Genomic DNA, 22,056 nt, shown 5'->3' with positions numbered 1-22,056 from the left:
GGCTGACTCCTGCAGGCCCCTTATTGGGGATCCAGCCTGCAGCCGGGGCATATGCCCTGATCAGAACCCGATTCATAGGTCCACACTCAACTGCTGAGCCACGCCAGCTGGGCTGGATTCGCATTTCAACCAATAGGACTGAGACTTTCTTTGTCTAATCGGAGCTGTGTAGCTAGATCCTCATTTGTATTTTCATTGACCAATCAGAGTGGCTCCACTCCAGCCAATCAGGACAGTGCTTTTTGGACTAACACTGTGAGGATTTCGGGTCCTCATTTGCAGGGATCAGCAGCGGGAACGTGTGGCGTAAAGAGTGCACTTTCTTTCCAGAGAAGGCCTGGAGGACTGGAGCTGAGGAGAAGAGCTGAGGTGAGCTGGCTAGGGCCTAGACCGGGGCCACGCCTGGAGCCCCTTCACCGCCTAGCAGTTCAGCTCCACAGCTGTGCTATTTCATAATTGAGCTCTAACACCATTGAGCTGTTCCACAGCTGTGACGTATAACAATTGACCTGTTTGCACCGAATAAAGTTTCCTCCTTCACCCACCGAACCCCAAATTGTGGATTCCTGTTGGACTTGAATTGGCTCCAACGACTGCCCAGGATGGGTGAGTTACTTGGTACCCCGGGGTGAGGGGGCACTACTCAGTCTCCACTGGGATCCCATTGCCCTGCTGTAAACTGGGCCTGTTGAGATGCACTATGCTTGGTACGGAACACGCACCACTGAGAGGGGAGAAAGGGGGGGTTACTGGTCACCATATCCTACCCCAGTCCATCTCCTCACACCTGACCGTGCTGCCTCCCTGACATCATGTATGGTATGCATAACCAGGTCAAGCTCCTAAAGCTGCCAACCTCCCTGTCCTCAAGGCCAGGTGGACACTTCTTCTCCCCCGCTCTTCCAGGTACAACCATTTGGCTGCTGTCTTTGTCCCCTCCATTGGCCTGGAGGACATTATAGCACACATGCACGCCCGGACTGAGTCCACCCAGCAAGCCTTATAGGATAGCTGGCAAAGCCTGTCTTGATTAAACACAGAAATGTCTCTGAGAAAAGCTGTCCCCTGGAAGAAGACAGCCTCGAACATTGTTACTGCCTGCAGGGAGGCACCTGTGCCACCATCCAAACAGGTGCTGTGTATTCATACCTGAAGAGCCCGTTAACGGATCATCTTGAGTCAGTCACGTGAAGACACAAATGAAAGCCCTGTGTGATCTGATCCCCAACCTAGAGGACTTCATGAGTCAGTGGTTCAGATTATGGGGCTTTCTGTGGAGAAATGGTTCCTTTTTTGGGGACTCGTCATCTTCATCAGTATTTCCTCTTTAATGTGCCTAGACGGCTGCTGTGGTATCTGTTTCCAATGCAGCCAAATAGCTGCCAAAAAACGAGCCATCTCCATGCTGTTGAAACCCTGCTCAGGGCATATTGCAGAAAAGGAGGTCGTGTAAGGGCAGTCATGAGGGGTGGAGTGTTGGAGGGGGTCATTCATTGGATATGCCTGTCTGTTAACCCAGGAGCTGGCCTGGTAATCAGAGACCCCTCTCCCCTTCCCATGCCCTTAAAATGTACATTCCACTTGCCTTCCCCACTCTAGAAGCTGCCTCAAGGACACAGCCTTGATATAGTAAAGTGTTGAGACCATTTAGATGACGGAACCCAGCAAAAGCCTCTATATAACCTTGTAAGATTCTGGCAAGCAGGTGTGTGTGTGTGTGTGTGTGTGTGTGTGTGTGTGTGTGCGTGTGCGTGTGTGTTTGTGTGTGTGTAATGGGGAAAGTGGTATCGAAATGCTTCCCCCCTTCCTGAATTTGGGAAGAAATGTTTTGGATCTGCTTTTTGAAGCTGTATTTTAGAGGCAAACGTGCCTGAGTGCAAGTCCCAACCCTGGCACTTATTAGTTGGTCCGGCACTTTCCTTCTGTGAACCTCAGTTTCCTCAGCTATAGATGAGGGGTAGCAACCAAACACACCTGCCAAGATGGATGGCAGGGTTAAGGGAGATGATAATGCACCCTCATACACGTCCTGATCTAGGATAGATTCTTAGGTAGTTAGTTTGGGCACCCAGTTTGAAAACCCTGTGCCCCTTCAGGCAGCTATACAAGGCAGGGGGGGTTTGGGACCTCTGGGATGGCACACGAGGTTGACTAGCCTCTGTCATTTGTGCTTACTGTTTCTGTTCCCAGATCAATACACCACTGATTTAATGTCACGTGTTGCCTCAAAGTGCATCCCCACTGTTCTCAGTTTGGATCTGGTTTAGCAAGAGGGCTGGTGGAAGGGAGAGAGATTTCAGAGTAGATACCTGCCAGGAGGGACATTCCCTAAGATGCCTTCTTCACCACCAGGTCCCAAGGAGCGTTACTTAAGCTTGGCATGCCCCGGGGACACAGGTTGGCTCAGTAAGGCTCTTCCAGGTGGCTTTGCCCAGCTTGGCAGGATGCATTGGGCTGGTCACTGTAACTTTCTGCTCCTTAACTCCTGATGAAGAATTTTAACATCATTGATTCTATAGGTTCCAGTCATTTGATCCCTGGCCCGGGCAAGCCACACCCACCTGCTAGCAGGGGCGGACTTCCAGTGGATTTTCAGGAAAGAAGAGGTAGGTGGCTGCAAGCCCAGTCCTTTGCTCCCACCTATAGATCCAGCTGTGCTTCCATCTGGCATATATGGGGCAGAACACACACACATACACCGCCCCTCCCCCCCAAAGGGAATGCAGCCAGCTCTACCTAGAACCCCAGCTTAAATTTCCTGCAGGCTCTGCCTGGGGAGGGGGGCAGGCTATACTTGTTGCTTTTTCTAGGGGCTGCAAGGGGCGCCTGGCTTTTCTGTTGCAGGCGGGGTTCGGGCTCCTGGGAATGTACCCCTCCAGCCTTTAGCAGAGGAACTGGTTGTTAGATTGCCCTTTCCTCCCCTTTTTGCAGCATCTCCCCTCTGGAAACCCCAGGCTGAGACTGACCTGGGAACAACACACCGTGGTGCAAAGGAATGCTGCCCCACCCGCGTACCTGGCTCAAGGGAGTTTATCAAGTGTCTTTCTGCCATCTGCGGGGGCGGGGTGTCACGTCCTCACTCCAGGGCTGGTTTTCCACCTTCGGGGAGAAGCCCCCATTAGCAACCTTTAAAAGAGGCGACGAAGAAACTTTCGCTGGGCCCCCAGCCCCCACCAGGCCTCGCCCCCGCCCCTGTGCTCCCCGCAGCGCCCTCCCCCCAGCAGCCTGGAGGAGGAGGGGTGAGGGAGGCCAGCTCGCTCCGTGCGCTCAGGGTCTTGCTTTTCTTTCGGGAGGCGGGGAGAGGCGAGTCCCCGAGCGAGTCCCCGGCTGCCAGCCTTGGTCCTCGCCTCTCTGCGGCCGCGCACTGCCTCCTCTGCGAGCCGCGGCCGCCGGCATTTGGAATTTTGCCTCAAAAAGGGGGTCTGGAGAAGGAGAAGAGGAGGGACGGAGACCGGCGGCGAGAAACGGAATCCGGAGTCCAGAACAGCGCGGGGGAGAGGACCGAGAGGCGGCGGCGGCGGCAGCGGCAGCGGCTGGGAGGCTCGGCCGCTGCGCCCGCCCGCAGTGCATCAGCGTGGCCGCCCTGACATCCCCGGGATGGTTAACACGGGGCATCATGCACTGGTTAACAGGCTCCGAGCTGCTCAGCGACTTGTTTTAAGCATTTTCTCCCTCGCTCTCGCTTTTAATCTTGTCTCTAGTGGCGTGTGTAGGGGGGAGGACTTTATTTCCATTGGCTAAGCTTTCCCTTCCCACCCACATCTCTTCCACATCACCTTGGTGTCTCCCTAAATAAAACCAGCCCTCCTTATCGCCTGGAAAAAATCAGAAGCTAGAGTTTGAATGGGTTTTATATAAACACCCCCGTCAGCTGGCGGCTGGGCTCTCAGGATAAACTCACCGCACCTGGCCTGATGCTCGTCTGGGGTTCTCTCCCTTGAACGGCAAGGTTTAAGCTGAGCTGGAGGACTGGGAACTCTCTGAAATTTGATCAACCTGAAGCCAGTGGCGGAACTGCACAGGGTCCCCATGGACCTCAAGGAGAGCCCCAGCGAGGGCAGCCTGCAGCCCTCTAGCCTCCAGATCTTTGCCAACACCTCCACCCTCCACGGCATCCGCCACATCTTTGTGTACGGGCCACTGACCATCCGGCGTGTGCTCTGGGCCGTGGCCTTCGTGTGCTCCCTGGGCCTGCTGCTGGTGGAGAGCTCCGAGAGGGTGTCCTACTACTTCTCCTACCAGCACGTCACCAAGGTGGACGAGGTGGTGGCCCAAAGTCTGGTCTTCCCAGCTGTGACCCTTTGCAACCTCAATGGCTTCCGGTTCTCCAGGCTCACCACCAATGACCTGTACCATGCCGGGGAGCTGCTGGCCCTGCTCGACGTGAACCTGCAGATCCCGGACCCGCACCTGGCCGACCCTGCTGTGCTGGAGGCCCTGCGGCAGAAGGCCAACTTCAAACACTACAGGCCCAAGCAGTTCAGCATGCTGGAGTTCCTACATCGCGTGGGCCACGACCTGAAGGATATGATGCTCTACTGCAAGTTCAAAGGGCAGGAGTGTGGCCACCAAGACTTCACCACAGTGAGTACTTGGTTTTCAGCTTACTCTTGTGCTTGGTCCTGTTGGGAAGAGCCACACCGAAGGTCTCCTGCTTGGTCTGGGGTCTCCCTGTGCTTTGGAGCAGGGAAGAGGGTAGTTGGCCAGAGTTGTTGGAACTGATTGGAGAAGTCTGCCTGTTGGGAGGGAGCACTGTTGTCTGGTCAGATGTGGGGGGTGAGAAGGGAGCTTGCCGTGGGGGTTCACGTCTCCCCATGTGCTGAGTGGGCCTCCTCCCAACCAGAGGGAGGAGGCCTGATTTGTCTGTTGTCCAGGGCATTTGGTGTCTGAGCTGCCTGATTGGAACAGCTTGTCATTGACGAGGTGGCATTTTTTTCCTCTCTTTCTGCTTGGAAGTGCCATCAGGCACCGCATCCTGTGGGCTGGGCTGAAGCTAAAACCACCAGAGAAGGGGGTGTGGGGCCCCAGGCAGCCTGGATGGTCCCAGTGGCTTTGGGAGCTTGCTGGAGCAGGTGCTGCTAGCAAAGGTGTGGAAGTCTCTTTGCTTCCTTTTCTCGTGTGGATTCAGAGCTCCGAGTGGGGAGAGGAGAGGCTGGGGATGCCAGGTCTCCATGGGTCTGGTGGCAGGTTGGAAGCAAAAAGATGTCCAGAATGCTTGGGCCAGAGAGGAGGGTCTAGGGGGCGGAGGCCCGTGGGTAGGGTGGTCAGAAACGTGCCTGGGAGAGTGAAGTGGCCCAGGCTGGCTTATCTGGGAGCTTCAGCTTGAAACCGAAAGACTCGGTTTGCTGTCTGTACAATTGCTTAATGTGAATGTCAGAGGAGTGGTGTGGGGAGCGGGGAGCAGCTGTGGGATTGGAAAGCCTGGAGGAGGAGTGTGGAGCTGAGTAAAGAGGAGAAGCTGAGGGGATGTGGCTGAAATTCAGGATGGGGCTTCCTGGAGGGGCCAAGAGGGAAGAGCGCTGCTGCTGCCAGGGTTCTTTCTCCGTTTGCCTACTTAGTGGGCTGCTAGGCATAACTTGGCATAGCCGCTCGGAACTGCAGCTGCAGACAACTCCTTTCTTCCAGGCAAGTCTGGGGCATCCGGGTATGTGAGACCCTCCAGAAGCCCAGTGTGGCTGCTTCTCCCATTGCTGCCTGAGGGAGAATTGAGAGCTTTGGAGTCTCAGAGCCGTGAGTCATATTGTAATTGTAAGTTTGGGATGGCAGGTGCAGCAGTTGCAGAGGGACTGGACTCTGTCATCAGCACTTGTCTGGGGCCCTCTGCCTAATTAAGACGTACCCTACCTTTCCTATGGTGCATCCATTCTCCACCTGCTCTCAGATCCACTGCCTACCAGCCTCTTGCTCTGAGTTTCTTTTAATGCTACCACTAGTCTCTGCCTGCAGCCTCGATGCTTGCTGTTGGCTGTCTCTGATTCCGAAAAAGCTCAGAATGCCAGGGGGCACTGGCTCTCACAGCCTTTAGAGCTCTGTTTCCTGGGGGAGCTGTTTTGTATGATCCACTTTAAAACCTCGAGGGGTGAAAGCACAGCAAAATCGTAGTAGTGTATGCTGAAGAGGAAGTGAATCTGAGCTGGGAGAAGGGACCAGCAGTACTGAAGGCCCTTCTAAAAGAGAGCAAACAGGATCCTAAAACATGTCATGCACAAATGATGTCTTAGGTGGCATGGGGATGGGGGAAATGCCTCCTTCTTGGGGGCTGCAACCATCCCTGTATTCCACACCGTGCTTTCTAGTGCCGTGGCAACGCTCAGCTCCACTAGTGCACCATGCAGCTCAGAATGCACTCAGCTGTTCCCCTATCTGCCCGAACCCACATGGAACGCAACGGCAGAGAGAGGGCGGCACAGAGAGAAACTGCAGTCAGACCCTGGGCAGAGTTCGAAAGCATTCTCATAGCCACATGATCAACCAGTGGCTTCCTCTCCATTTATGACCAAGTTCCAATTTGAAGTAAAGATTCTCTGACCTCGGGCTGCTTGCCGTTTTGCACTTGGCCCATCATTTGAGTTGCTGGGGTCCCAAGAGGCTAAAGATCAGCTTGTAAAGCTTTACCTGAGCCGTCGACCACCCCAGGGTGTGTTTCAAATAGTGAGGTTGCCTGTGGATACGGTTTATTACTCAGTAAGTGGAATGTCATCCTCCCAAGTTCAAGACTGACCTGGTTGAGTGTCCCTCCTTGGCCTGCCCCTCTATGTATGCACTTCCCCAGGACTAAAAAGGGGATGAGCTTCAGGCCTGGATCTTCAAGTTACTCAGGGAGGGTCAAAAAGGGCATGCACCCCAGGAAACCTGGAGGAGACCCCACCCCACATGATAGGCTGGCCTTTTCCACCCGTTGATCACAGTGAGCAGCCACGTTGAGCCTCTACAAGAGAGAACATGATGCCAGGTTTGTTCCAAGACCTTCCCATTCCCCTTGTCTCCCTGTCCTTTTGGTCTGGAGGACAGGTGTGCTTATTCTTGGGCTCCCACATCAGAAGGGAGTAGAGGCCTTGCAGGTGGTTGTGGGAGAAGTGGGTTCACTGGACTGTCTTTCATTCTCTTTGCTGCACATTCCTCTCCATGACTTCTTCACTAGACCCTGCCTGGGGTTGTCCCATACGGAGTGGCTTCTATCTCTAAGTGCTGTGGCTGACATATTAGAGAAGTTAAGTTTGGGCGTGGTGGTGTCATAGGTGGGTTATGTTTTCTGTTTTCCTTTTTCTATAAAGCATACCTAGTGCCATCTCCAGGGCTAATGCTTTCACATAAGCTTCCTTACTTCAAGTTCTTAGCTGGTGTGCAATGAAGTGCGTAATACTCTTTAATTAGTGAACAAGCCATGATTCTAGGCGAGTGAAAGGCTGTTTGTGGAGGTTAAAAGCCAGGTGTGGAATTCCAATGGCCATGTAAACAGGTGTGCTCCATTTCATGCAAGTGCACACTTAGCCCTCACCTGGGGCAATCTACTACAGGTAGGCACATGCCTATCCTTCCTGGGAAAGCAGAAGAGGGCTTTAACTCCTCGGTGTCTACGCAGTGGAGATTCCCCCACTGACCTAGAGTGGGAGGAAGGGGAGTAGGGAGGAGAGGGTTGGATTGGTGGTGGTGGTGGGGATTTTCCAGCCATGATGCTGGCTGATCTGAGGTTAAGCTTAGAAGTAGGAAGACATAGGTTTGAATCCCACCTCCATCATTTTCGAGCTTATTTCCTGGGTTGTAATTTGTACCTTCTCTAGGCCCTATAATATATGATAGTAGCACATGATTTTCTGACTCACAGAGCTGTTGGGAGGATGAACCATATGAGACAATATATGTGAACATTCTTTTGTACATGGTGCCAGCTATGCAGATGAAAGGCAGCTTATTATCAACACTAGTAAGAGGTTATTGTCCAACCCACCTGCCCTGTTTGCGGCCCACCACAGGAGCCAGTGGATGAGTAACGCTGTAAGGACAAGTCAGGAAGTGGGAGGCGGCTGCTGCTTTTCTTTTGGAGCCCGTGGTAAAGCCCAGTCTTACCAAGATGGGTTCTTAGCGTAGAGGTCACCATTGGGTTCAGTAGTTAACCACTGCTGACAGGTAGCATCCCCACTGTTTGTGACTGTCACGTGGCTGTTCCATGTTGCTTCTCTGCTGTCACATTCAGGAATGCAAATGACCCTTCAGTTTGCATGGTTAACCTGCTTTCCATAGTCGGGGGTATTTGTACTTTACAATTGAGATTTCTTAGGAGAAGCATCTATTTTCTTACTGAGAGAAAGATCTCTCCACTGAGATCTTGTTAGAGGCACTTCTAGGGATATTTTTTATCCACACCCCATTGCTTCATAGAGACATGGAGGGTAAGGTTTGGGAAGTGCACTGGTTGGGTATTCTTGCACAAGGCTGGTGAGTCCATAGTGACCTGAAATTACTTCTAATTACACGAGGAGCTGGTGTGTGAAAAATGTGGGCTTTGGGGAGAGATCTGAGTTGCACTTACAGTTGTGCCCCCCCTTCTCTGTGTAATCTTGGGCAAGTTCCTTAACCTCACTTTCCCCACCGCTGAAACAGGAGCGATAATACTACCACTTAGATTGTGGTACTGACCCAGTGAGGCGAGGTATGTCAAGTTCTAGTGCATGGCAGACGCTAGCTGCTGGGTTGCTCAGTGTCAGGCAGGAGTACTGCCCGAGTCTGCACTTGACACTGGCTCTCCTGACTCCAATCCAGTGCTCTTCCCACTCTTCCATACTGTGACTCACCAACAGCTTCAGAGCACAGGCAACTTCTGTGTTTGTGGGGCTTATAATTTTCATGATATGTTAAACTTTCCCTTATCCTGGTATTTTTCCTTTGTATTAGTTCTGCTGCCTGAATGTCCTCTCCTTACTCACCATCTTGGCTTCCACATTCCAGCTCGCTCCTAAACTCAACCCAGGCACCTTGTGCCTACCCTCAGATAGGCGTTGAGTGACCTGTGGGCCAGGCATACGGCATTTCTCACAGCGTGTCTGTCATGGGAGTGCACGCACATCCATCCCTCATCAATCAAATGGAGCAGGCAGTCTGTAGTGTGATAAACACAGACTGGATCCTTGCCATCGGAGGGCTCATAGCCCGTTTCCCATCCCCTCCAGATGGGGGACTGGCGGAGAGCAGGAGTCTTGTCTCATTGAACACATGGTCTGCAAACATCATGCCAAATACAGGGATGTAAATACCAGTAAAGGTTTGTCGTTTAAATCCTTACTTGCTCTTTGCTCATAGGCCTTTTTTACTTACCATTTGGACCTCTCTTTCCATGTCTATCTATTTAAATCCGTCTCACTTTTTAAAATCCAGCTCTAGTAGCCTTCTCCAGGAGACCATGGCCAGTCCCTCATCCTACGACCATAATCTATGTTAATCTCATCTTTCTCTTCCCAACGGCATTTTGGCTTCTTCCTCGGTTCGAGAAGTCGTTTTGCTTTTCCTTGCATTAGACTCATGAAGTGTGGAGGCTAAAAGGGACGTTAGAGATAATTCAATTTCATACTTGAATTCTTTAACCACTGATAATTTTTATACATTGCCTATTTCTGTCTCTCCTCCCTGTAAAAAATGATGGCTTGACTAACTTTTTATTCTTAGGATTTAGAACTGCTTAGCACATGGGGAGCTCTTGAAATGTGTCTTTAGAGTGTAAGTGGGCTTGAAGTTTTTAAATGTAAGGTGACTCCGTAGCTGATTAGTGGCCATTTTTCAGCCTCCCTTTTCAGTAGAGGGACCTGGTTTCCACCTGCAGTGAGGTGACGTGTCCCATGATTGTTATTATTTTAATAATAATACACTTTCTGATTATAGAAATGATCCATGCTTATTGGGAAAAACTTGAGAAGTGAGAGAATTAGAAAAGGAAGAAAAACTGCCCTTAATGTAGTTGCATGTGTTCATTTGGCATTTTGGGAGTAGCTCCATTCGGTCACATAATGTGTGTATGTGTGTATCCCTGTGTTTGGGGTCACACCTGTATGTTGTCATGTCTGACACACAGTACACACCCAATCAGGGTCTGCTTGCTCTCTTTTTATTGGTCCTCTGGGTGATGTCCAGGGGTTTAGAGATTTCCTCAAAGGTCCATTTAGAGTAAAATTAAATCCAAAGATGTGGGTCTGATCACTACCCTTTTCGTGGAATATGTTTTATCTTATTGGCCAGAAGCACCCAGGGATAATTTGTGATATTCCCCTCTTAGCTCAGCCTCCATGGGTTTTGAGTTCACAGCTGAACACCTTGAATGTACTTGATTGGCATTTAGCTGTGCATTTACCTGAAGCCCACTGTTTGTTAAATGTTTACTAGAATAAACCAGAGATGTGTTTGTTGACTTCACATTAACCTCCTACTGAGGCCTGACCTTGCTCCTGGCTGAGAACCAATTCAGGTCCTCTTTGCACGAAACATCTACACTGCACACCTCATCACATGGGTGTAGACTCTGATTCTCCCTGCCTAGTTTTATGTCAAAATAGCCTGATATTTAATGCAAATTAGATGATCACTCATATTTCCTCAAGATGCTTTGAAGTTTTGTGAGCATTTGCGTGTGCTGGAGAGATAACTTCTGCCAAGCTGGGTGGGCAGTTTGCCATGGTGCCAGTCTCTGGTTGGGAATCTTCCAGTTTGCAGAACTTAGGTGGTAGCTCTGTGGAAGTAAAACTCTCAGGCGTGTACTGAATTTTCTGATGTGATGAAGGGATAGGACAGTGGTTGGAAGCTTACTATTCTAATGACCTATGCCAGTGGTCGGCAAACTCTTTAGTCAACAGAGCCAAATATCAACAGTACAACGATTGAAATTTCTTTTGAGAGCCACATTTTTTAAACTTAAACTTCTTCTAATGCCACTTCTTCAAAATAAACTCGCCCAGGCCGTGGTATTTTGTGGAAGAGCCACACTCAAGGGGCCAAAGAGCCGCATGTGGCTCGCGAGCCGCAGTTTGCCGACCACTGACCTATGCCATCTATTTGCAAAGTAAAGATGAAGCCACTGTACAGGCCACTAAATTAATGGCCAGGTGCTCATGGGGTGAGTCTATATGTCTGTGCCTCTGTCCTTGGGACTTCTTAGACTCAGAACTGCTGATGAAAGGAGGCCACCTGGGGGCTTATTGCATTGGAACTAGTCCCTTTCCTCCTCGCTACAGTGGTTCCCTTTTCCTCTTTACGGGAAGTCCTTCCTTTAATGAAGAGATGAGTTTGAGAAAAATTTCTGTAATGTGAATTCTAGTTTGCTACTAGGATTTTATAGTAAGAGATCCCATTTTAAAAAAAGTCCCCCAAAGACTGAATTGGTAGCTGTCAGGGATGTTGCTCCATAGAGCAATTCATATTTCAAAGCACCAAGTATTCCATTCTCTCCGACTGAACAAAAACATACCACCTGGGTCTAGAGATATCTGGAAGTGTGCTGCATGCTTTTTCTTTTTTGTGTGAGTGTTTATGTTTGATGGAACTGGGTTGAAATATCAAACTTGCACAGCAGGGCCATTTGACCCACGATCTATTACAACCTGAAATAATGGCCGACATCACCCCTGTGAGTTTGAAATTCCATACATCACATTTCTCCCATGCAGTGGACTTAAAACCAGTTTGTACAGACTGAGATTAATGGTTAATGGGTAGTGGATGTCTCCACTACTCAGAAATACATGTTCATTATTTGATAAATCTAAAACCTGTGATAGAAGCCCTTCCATTTGGGAACAACATCCCGAAAAGTGTCATCCTTTGGATGCTAAAGCATCTTTCCATCTCCCAACACGTACTGTCTCATGATTCAGGTACATTCTCTGTTGATTACCTCAGTGGCCATGGAAATTTATACTCAAGAGAAATAAAACATGAAACACAGAGGAACATATTTGCCTGGGTTTAATGTCTTCTGCTGACTGAGTTGCACAACCTTGGGCAAGGTCATTAGCCTCTATGGGCCTCAGCTTCCTCATCTAAAGTGGGAGTGTTGAACTAGGTGATTCCTAAGGACTTGCCAACCTGTAGAACTCTAATGCAATAGAACCTAATAAAAATTTATCTCCTGATCACACATTTGTTTGCTGCAACTATGACTTTAACTTATATTTGGGGGCGGGAGGAGAGAGTTGATGTTATTTTGTAACTAGATGTATTTATCCGTTTGTTTGTGTTATTTAGATAGAGCTGTACGGTGGAAGCAGTGGCAATCAGTGGCTGTAGTGGGATAAGGGGTGCACAGGAACCTACTGCCGAAACCCTGTCCATGGACCATTATGTATCTGGCTGTACCCCATTGGTCTGACTGAATGTTTCCATCACTCTAGTCCTGCAGTTGTGAGTGGGGTTCATATATAAATTAGCAAGGACGTCTATGAAAGATGCCGTTAGCCCAGATCCCCTTTACTGCTGCTGGGGTACAGCTCCTGACTCTCACATCTGCTCTGAAAACAGGAGCCTGCCCTTAGTTGACGAGTTGGGGAGGGTGCCTCTTCTGAGATACCCAGGAAGTTGTGCACCTCCTTGCTGCCTGGGGGAAGCAGTGGCCAGTGACTTACTGGCATAACAGTACACAATGCCAATCATCTTGCCTCAAGACCAAACAAACTGTGGTGCAGTATACACACCAGAGCTTCTTGAAAGGGGTTGGGCTGAGCTAGACTTCTGAAAGCCACAACTTTGCTTACCTTTTCTCCTGCCCCATCCTGTATGCCTCAATCCCTTCCAGGCTTTTGCCAATGTTATTTCCTCGGTAAATCACCTGGACAAGGAGCCCCATCTCTGGCTCTGCCAAGGAATCCAACCCCTTTAGCAATTAGTTTTAGCTTCTCATTGGTTTGGAGCATGGAGAATCACCTAGTCCCGTGGTCGGCAAACTGCGGCTCGCGAGCCACATGCGGCTCTTTGGCCCCTTGAGTGTGGCTCTTCCACAAAATACCACGGCCTGGGCGAGTCTATTTTGAAGAAGTGGTGTTAGCAGAAGTTTAAGTTTAAAAAATGTGGCTCTCAAAAGAAATTTCAATCGTTGTACTGTTGATATTTGGCTCTGTTGACTAATGAGTTTGCCGACCACTGACCTAGTCATATGCACCTATATCTGGCTTAGAAAGAAAGAAATACCAGTTTCAAAAGTCTTTTAACCTTGGACTTTTACATTTTTTAAAAATAGTTTTTCATTGATTTCAGAGAGGAAGGGAGAGGGAGTGATAGATAGAAACATCAATGATGAGAGAGAATCATTCATCAGCTGCTTTCTGCATGCCCCCTACTGGGGATCGAGCCAGCAACCCCAGGCATGTGCCATGACTGGGCATGTGCCATGACCGGGAATCGAACCATGAACTCCTGGTTCATAGGTTGACACTCAACCACTGAGCCACACTAGCCAGGCAACCTTGGACTTTTTAGATCTGTGACCTCAACTGGGGCTGGTAACCATTTCCAAGGGATATTTTTCATAATTCAAATGAGCACCTCTCTGATTAGGGATTCACTACTAAGGGCACAGCTGGTTTGTTCCTCTTTGAAGCTTTTTGCACAAGGAAAGCCCTTTCCAGAGTTGCCCATATCCTCAGAGTGGCTAGCCCTATTCTTCCAGTGGCTGCACACTCTGAGCTGCTCACAGTCCAGCTCACAGCTTTAGGAACGCCTGCATTCTCATCATTTCCAGTTCTACTCTCTCTGAAAACTTCCCTTTCCCGCTTCCCCACCCCTTACCAGCCTTCACTGCCATTTCATCCTGAGTGTCCATCAGCCTGGCTTCAAGCCACAGGGAGGGGGAAGCTGCCTTTGATGTTGGCAGTGGCTGGGGCCCATCTATAAAGCAGGAGGCAGTGAGAAATGTACAGTTGACCAGGGGTGATGCTCCTCATATGTCACGGGAACCATGAGTGATGAGGGGTGTAGGATAGAACAGAGACTGTTTAGCCTGAAAATGGAAGGGGGTGACTCAAGGCAAAATGATCGCTGTCTCCAAACACTTAGAAGGCAATCATAGGGAAGAGGAATGGCACTTTCTCTGTGTGAGGCCAGAGGGCAGAGCTAGCCCCATCGTGTGGGCAGGAGTTCAGAGAGGTGGGTAACTGCTGATTGGAAGGAGCTGCCCTGGGAGTTTAGAGTACCTGTGTCCTGTCACCAGCTCTTGCTGAGGCCATGCAATTGCTTATTGGTAGCGCTGTAGACGTGGATCAATGTCAGGTAAAGAGCAGGAGTTAATGACCTCTGAAGTTACTCCCAACTCTGAGCATCGTTGATTCATCTCCTTCCTAAACAAATATTTGGGAGATGGCATTAGAGTCGATAACAGATGTAAGCCAGCACATGCAGCCTGCAGAAACACCCCATGTCCCAACACTGTATAGCCTTGAGGCAAAGTGTCGCAGAAGCTGGGAATAAGAATAGTGCTGGGGGAGAATCCTTGGAGAAAAAAAGAGCAGGTATTCATTCAGAGAGCGTGCAGGAAGTGTGTGGGTGGTGGCGGCCAGGAATTCCTGTGGCTGTTCAATGAGCTGGCCTCCCAGAGGAATTTGTCCTGAGCTCTGGGGGCTTGATCTAATCCTAGAGAGCAAACCTTGGATGTGATTGGGCCTCACCTGGTTCCATGTGGGGCTGGGAGACGGAGAGGGTAGCACTTGATAGGTGTCCAAGTGGCCAACTGGGGAAGTGAGGGGGCCTGACATTAGGCAATGCGTGTCAGTTTTCAGATGTGCGTGCGATTCTTCCCTGCTCACTCTTTCTGTCTCCTTTTCCCCATTTTAATTCCAACTGTGGGTGGCAGAAACGATAACTTCAGGAGAAACAGATGTGTCTGAGGAACCATGCTGTCAGAGAGTAGCATTGGGAGCTTGAATTTCTGCCCTTGACTCAGTGACTTGAATTTGAACATTCGGTCCAGGTGTGCTCCGATTAACAAATTTGCAGGAGGCAGTAGAGCACGATGATGGAGAGGTGGGCTCTGGAGGAATACTATCTCTGTTCAAACCCTAAAGTCTTATACTGGTTGGATGACCTCGGATACGTTATTTAATTAGATTTTGGGAGAATTAAATAATTTATAAACTATGTAGCACAGTAGACCTCAGCCTACGTGAGTTTCTTCTTACCCCTCTGTGTCTTGCCATCTCCGCCGATGCACAAACTTTTGGACTTTGAATCCAGTAAACTATGTTTTTCTGTTTCCTCCTTTCTGCTCTTGGAACTGGGGGCTCTCTCTTGGCATCTTCTGGACTGTGTTCTGTTGTGTTTTCTCCTCCCACACTGGGCATAGCAATTGGGGGAGCTCTTTCTGGACAGGAGTCATTGGGAAGGGGGTTAGCATTTTCACCATGATGCTAGAGAGAATTTCACCCCTCTCTTCATGGAGCATGAGAAGGCAGCCGAGTAGAGAGAGAAATATCTCCACGAACTGGAAGTAGCAGTGTCTTCTAAAGTTTGGGCCAAGGCTGCTTCTGCTTTCCTGGAATGATTTCTTAGCAGAACACCTTCCATCCCCTGGGCCCGTTAGCTATTTCAGGGACATTTTAAGTGGCTATTAGCAAATGTTGAATTATGGCTGCAAACCTCTGGGAGCTCGAGTGACATTCACGTGAATCACAAGTGAGCTCTGTGCAGTCAAGGCTGCCACAACCGGCTGGGATTAAACAAACAGGGGCCTTTTCTCTCCCTGAAGCAGTAAGACAAGAATGCTGCTCCTTGGAGCCCGAGATCGCCGGCACCACGGCCCTGGAAGCAGGATGCTGTTCCAGCACACACAGCTCATTGCTGCAGGGCAGGCAGATGCTCTCTAGTTTGCAAAGAGGCATATTTCAGCTGAATATCCGGAGGAATTTACCAACAGTCAGCATGTCCAGGGATGATATGCCAGCCAAGGCCAGCACATTGATTCAACACTTTGAAGCACATCTACTGCGGGCTCCCTATGTTTTGGCCCTTGTGTGAGGCCCTAGAGAAACACAAATGAGTAAGGCCCAGTCCAAGAATTCAAGGAGCTCACAGTCGAGTGGAGAGGCTGAACAGTAAACAGATTACACTAAACCACCGAAGTCTGCACAAGATCCAGAGGCAACACAAGGTAGGCTCTAACAGTCTTCCCAAAGGAGATAGTGACGTATTTTTCTCTTTTGGAACAACAGCACACACATAAATGTTGCAAGACTAGTGGGAAGAATTCCTGGGTATTCTTTCTCCTGGTCCCAGTGATGTCCTCCCGGCCAGAGGACCACCCCCAGGACCACTCAGCAGTCTTCTCTCCTTAGAGTCCTTAACTCTGGAACTGCTTCTCAGTTTGTCCCTGGCTTTTATGACCTGGACATTTTTTATAAGTCAAGACAGTTGTTTTGCAGGATGATTTTCAGTTTGGGTTTGTCTGATGTCCCCTCTTAAACAGACCCAGATCATGGATTTTTGGCTAATTTCACAGCACTGATGCAGGATTCTTCTCAATGCGTCCTATCTAGAGGCACAGGGTATCTGCTTGACCCCATAGCTACAGGGCTACCTTTTATCGCTTGATTAACATGCTGTCTTCTAGGGAGATACTTCGAGACGATGTAAAACCCCATTTCTCATCCCTCTTTCGGCCTCTAGTTTTATTATCCATTGATTTTTCTTGCTTGAATGATTACAGTGATGCTTGCCAAATGGTGATTTTTCTAATTCCATCATCCCATCTACATTTATTAGTTGGCTTTCGAATATGCAAAGGAGATTTCTTCTCTCCCTTTTTATTTATTCCTTCATTTATTTATTTATGTCAGTGTCGATTCAGATTTCTTTTTTTATTCAGTGGGCTATCCTCTGTTCATGTCATTATTTACTTCAAAACTCAACATTTCCCATATTTGGGAATCCCTTCTAGCGGACTCTGGGTCCTTTTTGACATTTCCCTGCAACTTTTGAGCACTTGTAAAATTTCTGGCCCAGCTAGATGTTCCAAATTCATCTTTTTCTTTTCCTTCCTCAGTCCTGTAATTCACCATTTTTTCTAGTGAACTCTGGTTCCTTTTTTGTAGGAAATGCTATTTAGAAGATCTGGGCTTTAGGCGTGCTCATTGCTGCTGCTAGGGTGCCCCTGCTCCTGGCCCCAGCCAGTGGGCAGAGCTAGGATAGTTACCTGTACTAGTACATTTACATCTGCATTGTAAACCTGGAGTTTACACCGATCCATCCGGTTTCAGTCTAACTCCACAGGGTTCATTCTAGGTTTTTCTCATTCTGTAGTGGTCCCTCCTTTCTCCAGCAGTGGGAAACCTGCCTCCATATTCTTATTGACTTATTTGCTCCAGGAATAGAGACCATCTTCCTGTCTCCCCAGACTACTGCTCTTCTTGGATGCTGCCTTGCACAGGCCAGTCCTCACAGGGGTGTGGGGGGGGGAGGCTGCCCTTCTGCCTCACCCCAGTGCCCTCCTTATGTGTAAATTTGAGGTCTTATTCAAGTTTCCTCAGTTGCCCCCATTCAAGATACAGTCAAGATTCATGTGTTGCATTGGGTTATTCTGTCTCTTTAATCAAAACGCTCTCCCCCAACATAACACACACACAGTTGTTGTTTTAAATATTTTTATTGATTTCAGAGAGGAAGGGAGAGAGGGAGAGAGAGATAGAAACTTCAATGATGAGAGAGAATTATTGATCGGCTACTTCCTGCACGCGCCCTACTGGGGATCCAGCCTGTAACCCAGGCATGTGCCCTTGACCCGAATCAAACGCAGTACCCTTCAGTCCGCAGGCCAATGCTCTACCCACTGAGCAAAACCAGCTAGGGCCACATACAGTTTTTAAAAATAGCTTTGAGATACAATTCTTGTATCATACAATTTAGCCTTATAAAGTGTAAGATTTGGTGGACTTAGGACTTAGTGCACTCACAATATTGTGAATTTTAGAACACTTTCATCATCCCAAACGCAACTCTGTACCTATTAGCAGTCACCACCACTCCTCATTTCTCCCATTCCCCTATTCCCCCCCCAGATAATCCCTCATCTACTTTCTGTCTCTACAGTTGCTGATTCTCGACATTTCATACAAAAGCAGCCATACACTCTGTGGCCTTTTGTGACAGCCTTCTTTTGTTTAGCATAGAGCTTTGAAGGTCCATCCATATTGTAGCGAGTGTCGGTACTTTAATTTCTTTTTATTACCCAATACTATTCCATTATATGGATATGCTATATTGTTTACCTATTTATCAGTTGATGGACATTTGAGTTGTCTCCACTTTTTAGCAATTATGAATAATGCAGCTGTTCACACTTCTTTTAATACTGACTTTGGGAAGAAAACAGACCAGTTGTCCTACCAATTATTCACACCATGAATCTGTACGATTACTTGTGGTTTCACTCAACCTGCTCCTCCCTCCCCTATATTTCTTATAAACTGGGAGTTAGGTTAAGAGCTTGATGAGATTCGGGTTAATGTTTTTGGCAAGAGGACTCCGCACATGAAGCCGTGTGTTTCATATCGTATCATAGCAGGAAGAACAAATTGTGTGGCTGTCCCACTCTTAGAGATGCTAGTTCTTTTTGTTTTGTTTTGTGTGTGTTTTTTTTGTTTGTTTTGGCCAAACATTTTATTTACTATTCTGTAGTTGCTTAACACACACTTAAGTGGTCTTATTGGGGGAGGGTGAAGGAGAGGTTCTTGTAGATTCCCTAGGAAATGTCAGAAAGCAAAATATGGCCAGCACTGTCCATTTGTTTTGGGTTTACTGGGTGAATAGCACTTTCTTTTTTATTGTTAATCCTCACCCGAGGGTATTTTTTCTATTGATTTTTAGAGAGAGAGAGAATGGAAGGGAGTGGGAGAGACACAGAGAGAGAAACATCAATGTGAGAGAGACACATTGAGTCCAGTCTGCAACTGAGGTACATGCCCTGATTGGAATCGAACCCTTGACCCTTCAGTCCACAGGCCAGCGCTCTATCCACTTAGCAAAACTGGCTAGGGTGTGAATAGCACTTTCTTTACATAAGCATCTGATCTCAGGTTTTCATACTGATAACATTTGGGATTTCAGTTTGAAGACAGTGTGATATCCTAAGAGTAGCATACCCTGACCATTCTCTAATAGCTAGCTTGCTTGTATCGGCAGAGGGGTTCACCTCTCCATTGTAGTCAGCTAGATGAAGGAAGGATAAATGCTTATTGTTATATTTTAATTACCAGTTTTCAGAGGGTAGAGATTGGTGTAATAATTGCTATGTTGGGCTTTGTGGGATGATGAGTTCCCAGACGGACAAGGAATAAGGAATTTCCAGAGAATGGTCGTGGGTGGGAGAGAGAAGGGAAGGTCAATAGGACTCTACTTAGCTGTAGTCAAGGCAACCACAGACTCCTTCCAGATCCCACACTATGCTAAGATGGGAAGGTTCAACTTTTGGACATGGATCTTACTGGTGTTAAGCCTGGGCGGGCCTGGGGCAAGGTGACAGGCTCTAGGGTTTGTAGAACGGGGGCTGTGATAACTGACCACACAGCATAAAGCAGGTCATGAAGTGTCACCTGTAGGGATCCTGATCATTTAGCATGTCCCTTGCTATTGCCTCACTTCCCTGTAGCCTTCAAGAAGATGCCCAATACTTGTGCTGCCTTGCACCTGTCTCTAGGCATTCCTCTGTGGGAGCAGCGGCGGGGCAGGAGTGGAAAACTCCCATGTAGATTCCATTTAATTCCATTGAACTACGTGGATAAATGATGGGGGCGAAACATTTACTACGCACTTGCTCTGCGCCAGGCAGTGTTGAAAGCATCTCCCAATGATGCATTATATCCTCCCCGTGAGGGAGGTCCTTTTACTTCTCCCGTTTTATGTCTGAGGACTGAAGCACAGGAACTTAAGCAACTGCCAAGGTCTCAAAGTTCATGGCCCCAAACACTGCCCACTGCCCCATTCTGCCTTTCTCAGCAGTGCACGAAGAGCTTCTGCTAGGAGGGGGCAGAGGGCTATGGGGCATCTGGGGCAGTTTCACATTCTTCTGTGTCTTCCGCCTGTATTTCCCTGGATAACTAGATAAATTCAACAGGCACCTGGCTTTGAGCCTGGACGGAGGGATTTCTGGGTGCAAAATGGTGGAGCGGGGTGGGGCTCCCAGAGGGGAGAGGTGCCCAGTGGACACAAGCATGACTGTCCCAGAAGCCCTTGGCCTCGTGGCTCTGTCTCTTACCCGGCATCCCTTCCCCGTGACCTGCTTAGGGGCGCTAATTCTCTGGCATGGTAATGAGCCCAGAGGATTAACACAGAACATGGGTAATGACGACTTCACTAGCTGGATTGAAATCTACCTGCCTGGGAAAACAGAATTCAGTCTGTTTGCTGGGAAAGCATCTCACAACCAAACAGCATGCCACAACTAAGGTCTCAGTTGCGGGGCGTCAAGCGTGTTACACAACACGCAGTTAATTCAGCCTGCCGTTCATGCATTCACTCGTTCATTTTGCATGCCTGAGGGCCTACTTTGGGTAGAGACGGATAAGGCACATCCCCTGCCCTTAGGGGAATCTCATATTTTTCAAGGATGCAGATAGGATGGGATCACCAGGATACGTCCATTAGCCATCTATCACTGTGCAGAGTTACTGCACTATTAGTTACTTTATTCCCTGTGCTGTACACTACATCCCTGTGGTTTATCTACTTTATAATTAGGAGTTTGTCCTTCTTATTCCCCGTCACCCTTTTCACCCATCCCCACCACCAACATACGTTTAATTAGAACTGTCATGAGAGCTGCCCTAGAACCTCATCCTGTGACATCACAAGACTCAGGGGGAACTAAGGCTGATTTCTGCTTCTGAACCTTCATGGCACTCAGGGCCCAGCCGCTGGCTGCTCCTGCCTCATCTCTACTACGGCTGCACTCACACACCTGCCTGCCCACTGCCCGTCTCTCTTTCCCTGATGGCGTACTTACTATGTGCCAGGCTTTGTTTTAGAGCAGTGGTGGGCAAACTCATTAGTCAACAGAGCCAAATATCAACAGTACAACGATTGAAATTTCTTTTGAGAGCCAAATTTTTTAAACTTAAACTTCTTCTAACGCCACTTCTTCAAAATAGACTCGCCCAGGCCGTGGTATTTTGTGGAAGAGCCACACTCGAGGGGCCAAAGAGCCGCATGTGGCTCGCGAGCCGCAGTTTGCCGACCACGGTTCTATAGGGTCTGTCTCTGAGGACAGCACAAGGAACCTGGTCGAGGTGGCTGTCCTGGTGAGAGAGCAGCATTGCTTCCCTTTGGACTGTGGGGAGTTCTCCCAGGCCATTAGCACTTAGGACAGATGCTGTGCCTGGGGCTGAGGCTGGAATGGTCATAGTAGGAACCAACCACTTATAAAATTCCAAATGCAAATAAATCATGGTTTACAACTCTGACACCTCTGGTACCACCAGTGGGACCAACATTGTCCTGGGAAGCTTCAGGGCAATTTCTGACGGCATTGCAAACTAGGGGGCGGCAGGGGCGTGTCAGTAGGGCCCATGGTGCTCCCAACTCTGTCTGCTGTAAGGGATGCAGGCTTGTTTGCCCTTCAGTGACGAATCTCCCCATCTCATATAAAGAGGAGCCCTGGCTCTGGATGGGCGAGCCAGATACTGGAAGCTGAGCCCAGCACTCAGCAGCTATGTGAGCTTGCTAAGTACCTTTGAGAGTCCGTTTCCTTATCTCAGGGTTTCTCAGCCTCATCATTATTGACATTTTGGGCTGTCCTGCTCATTGTAGGGTGTTTAGCAGTATCCCTGGCCAGTGGTATCCCCCACCCTGCTGCAACACTCCCCACCACCAGCTCTGACAACCCCAAAATAAGCAGGGCATAATTGTTCCTGGCTGAGAACCACTGGTTTAATCTGTGGGTTGAAATGAAACCTCCGATTCCAGGACTGTCCTGAGATGTAAATAAGTGTGGCTTACAGGAGACAACGCTTGGCCTTCAGTAGACACAGTGGCCCAGGGAGGCTGCGGGTGCCCTTGGCTGCCACACAAGAACAGCTTCCCCTGCTGGTGCCAGGCCCTGGC

At 48.9% G+C, this 22,056-nt stretch overlaps 1 protein-coding gene across 1 annotated transcript in view; it reads left to right on the top strand.

The window, feature by feature from the left end:
- The first annotated feature begins 3,236 nt into the window (after positions 1-3,236).
- The window catches only part of ASIC2 (acid sensing ion channel subunit 2), an 851,967-nt gene continuing 833,147 nt past the window's right edge, over positions 3,237-22,056 (top strand). The window contains exon 1 of the mRNA XM_080679281.1: positions 3,237-4,584. Coding sequence (XP_080535407.1) covers positions 4,030-4,584 — 555 coding nt within the window. The 5' untranslated portion in view covers positions 3,237-4,029. The remainder of the gene's footprint in view (positions 4,585-22,056) is intronic.

Source organism: Plecotus auritus (assembly GCF_963455305.1).
Source record: "Plecotus auritus genome assembly, chromosome: 7".
Lineage (NCBI taxonomy): Eukaryota > Metazoa > Chordata > Mammalia > Chiroptera > Vespertilionidae > Plecotus > Plecotus auritus.
The sequence above is the reverse complement of the archived record's forward strand: the minus strand, read 5'-3'. Positions and strand labels throughout refer to the sequence as shown.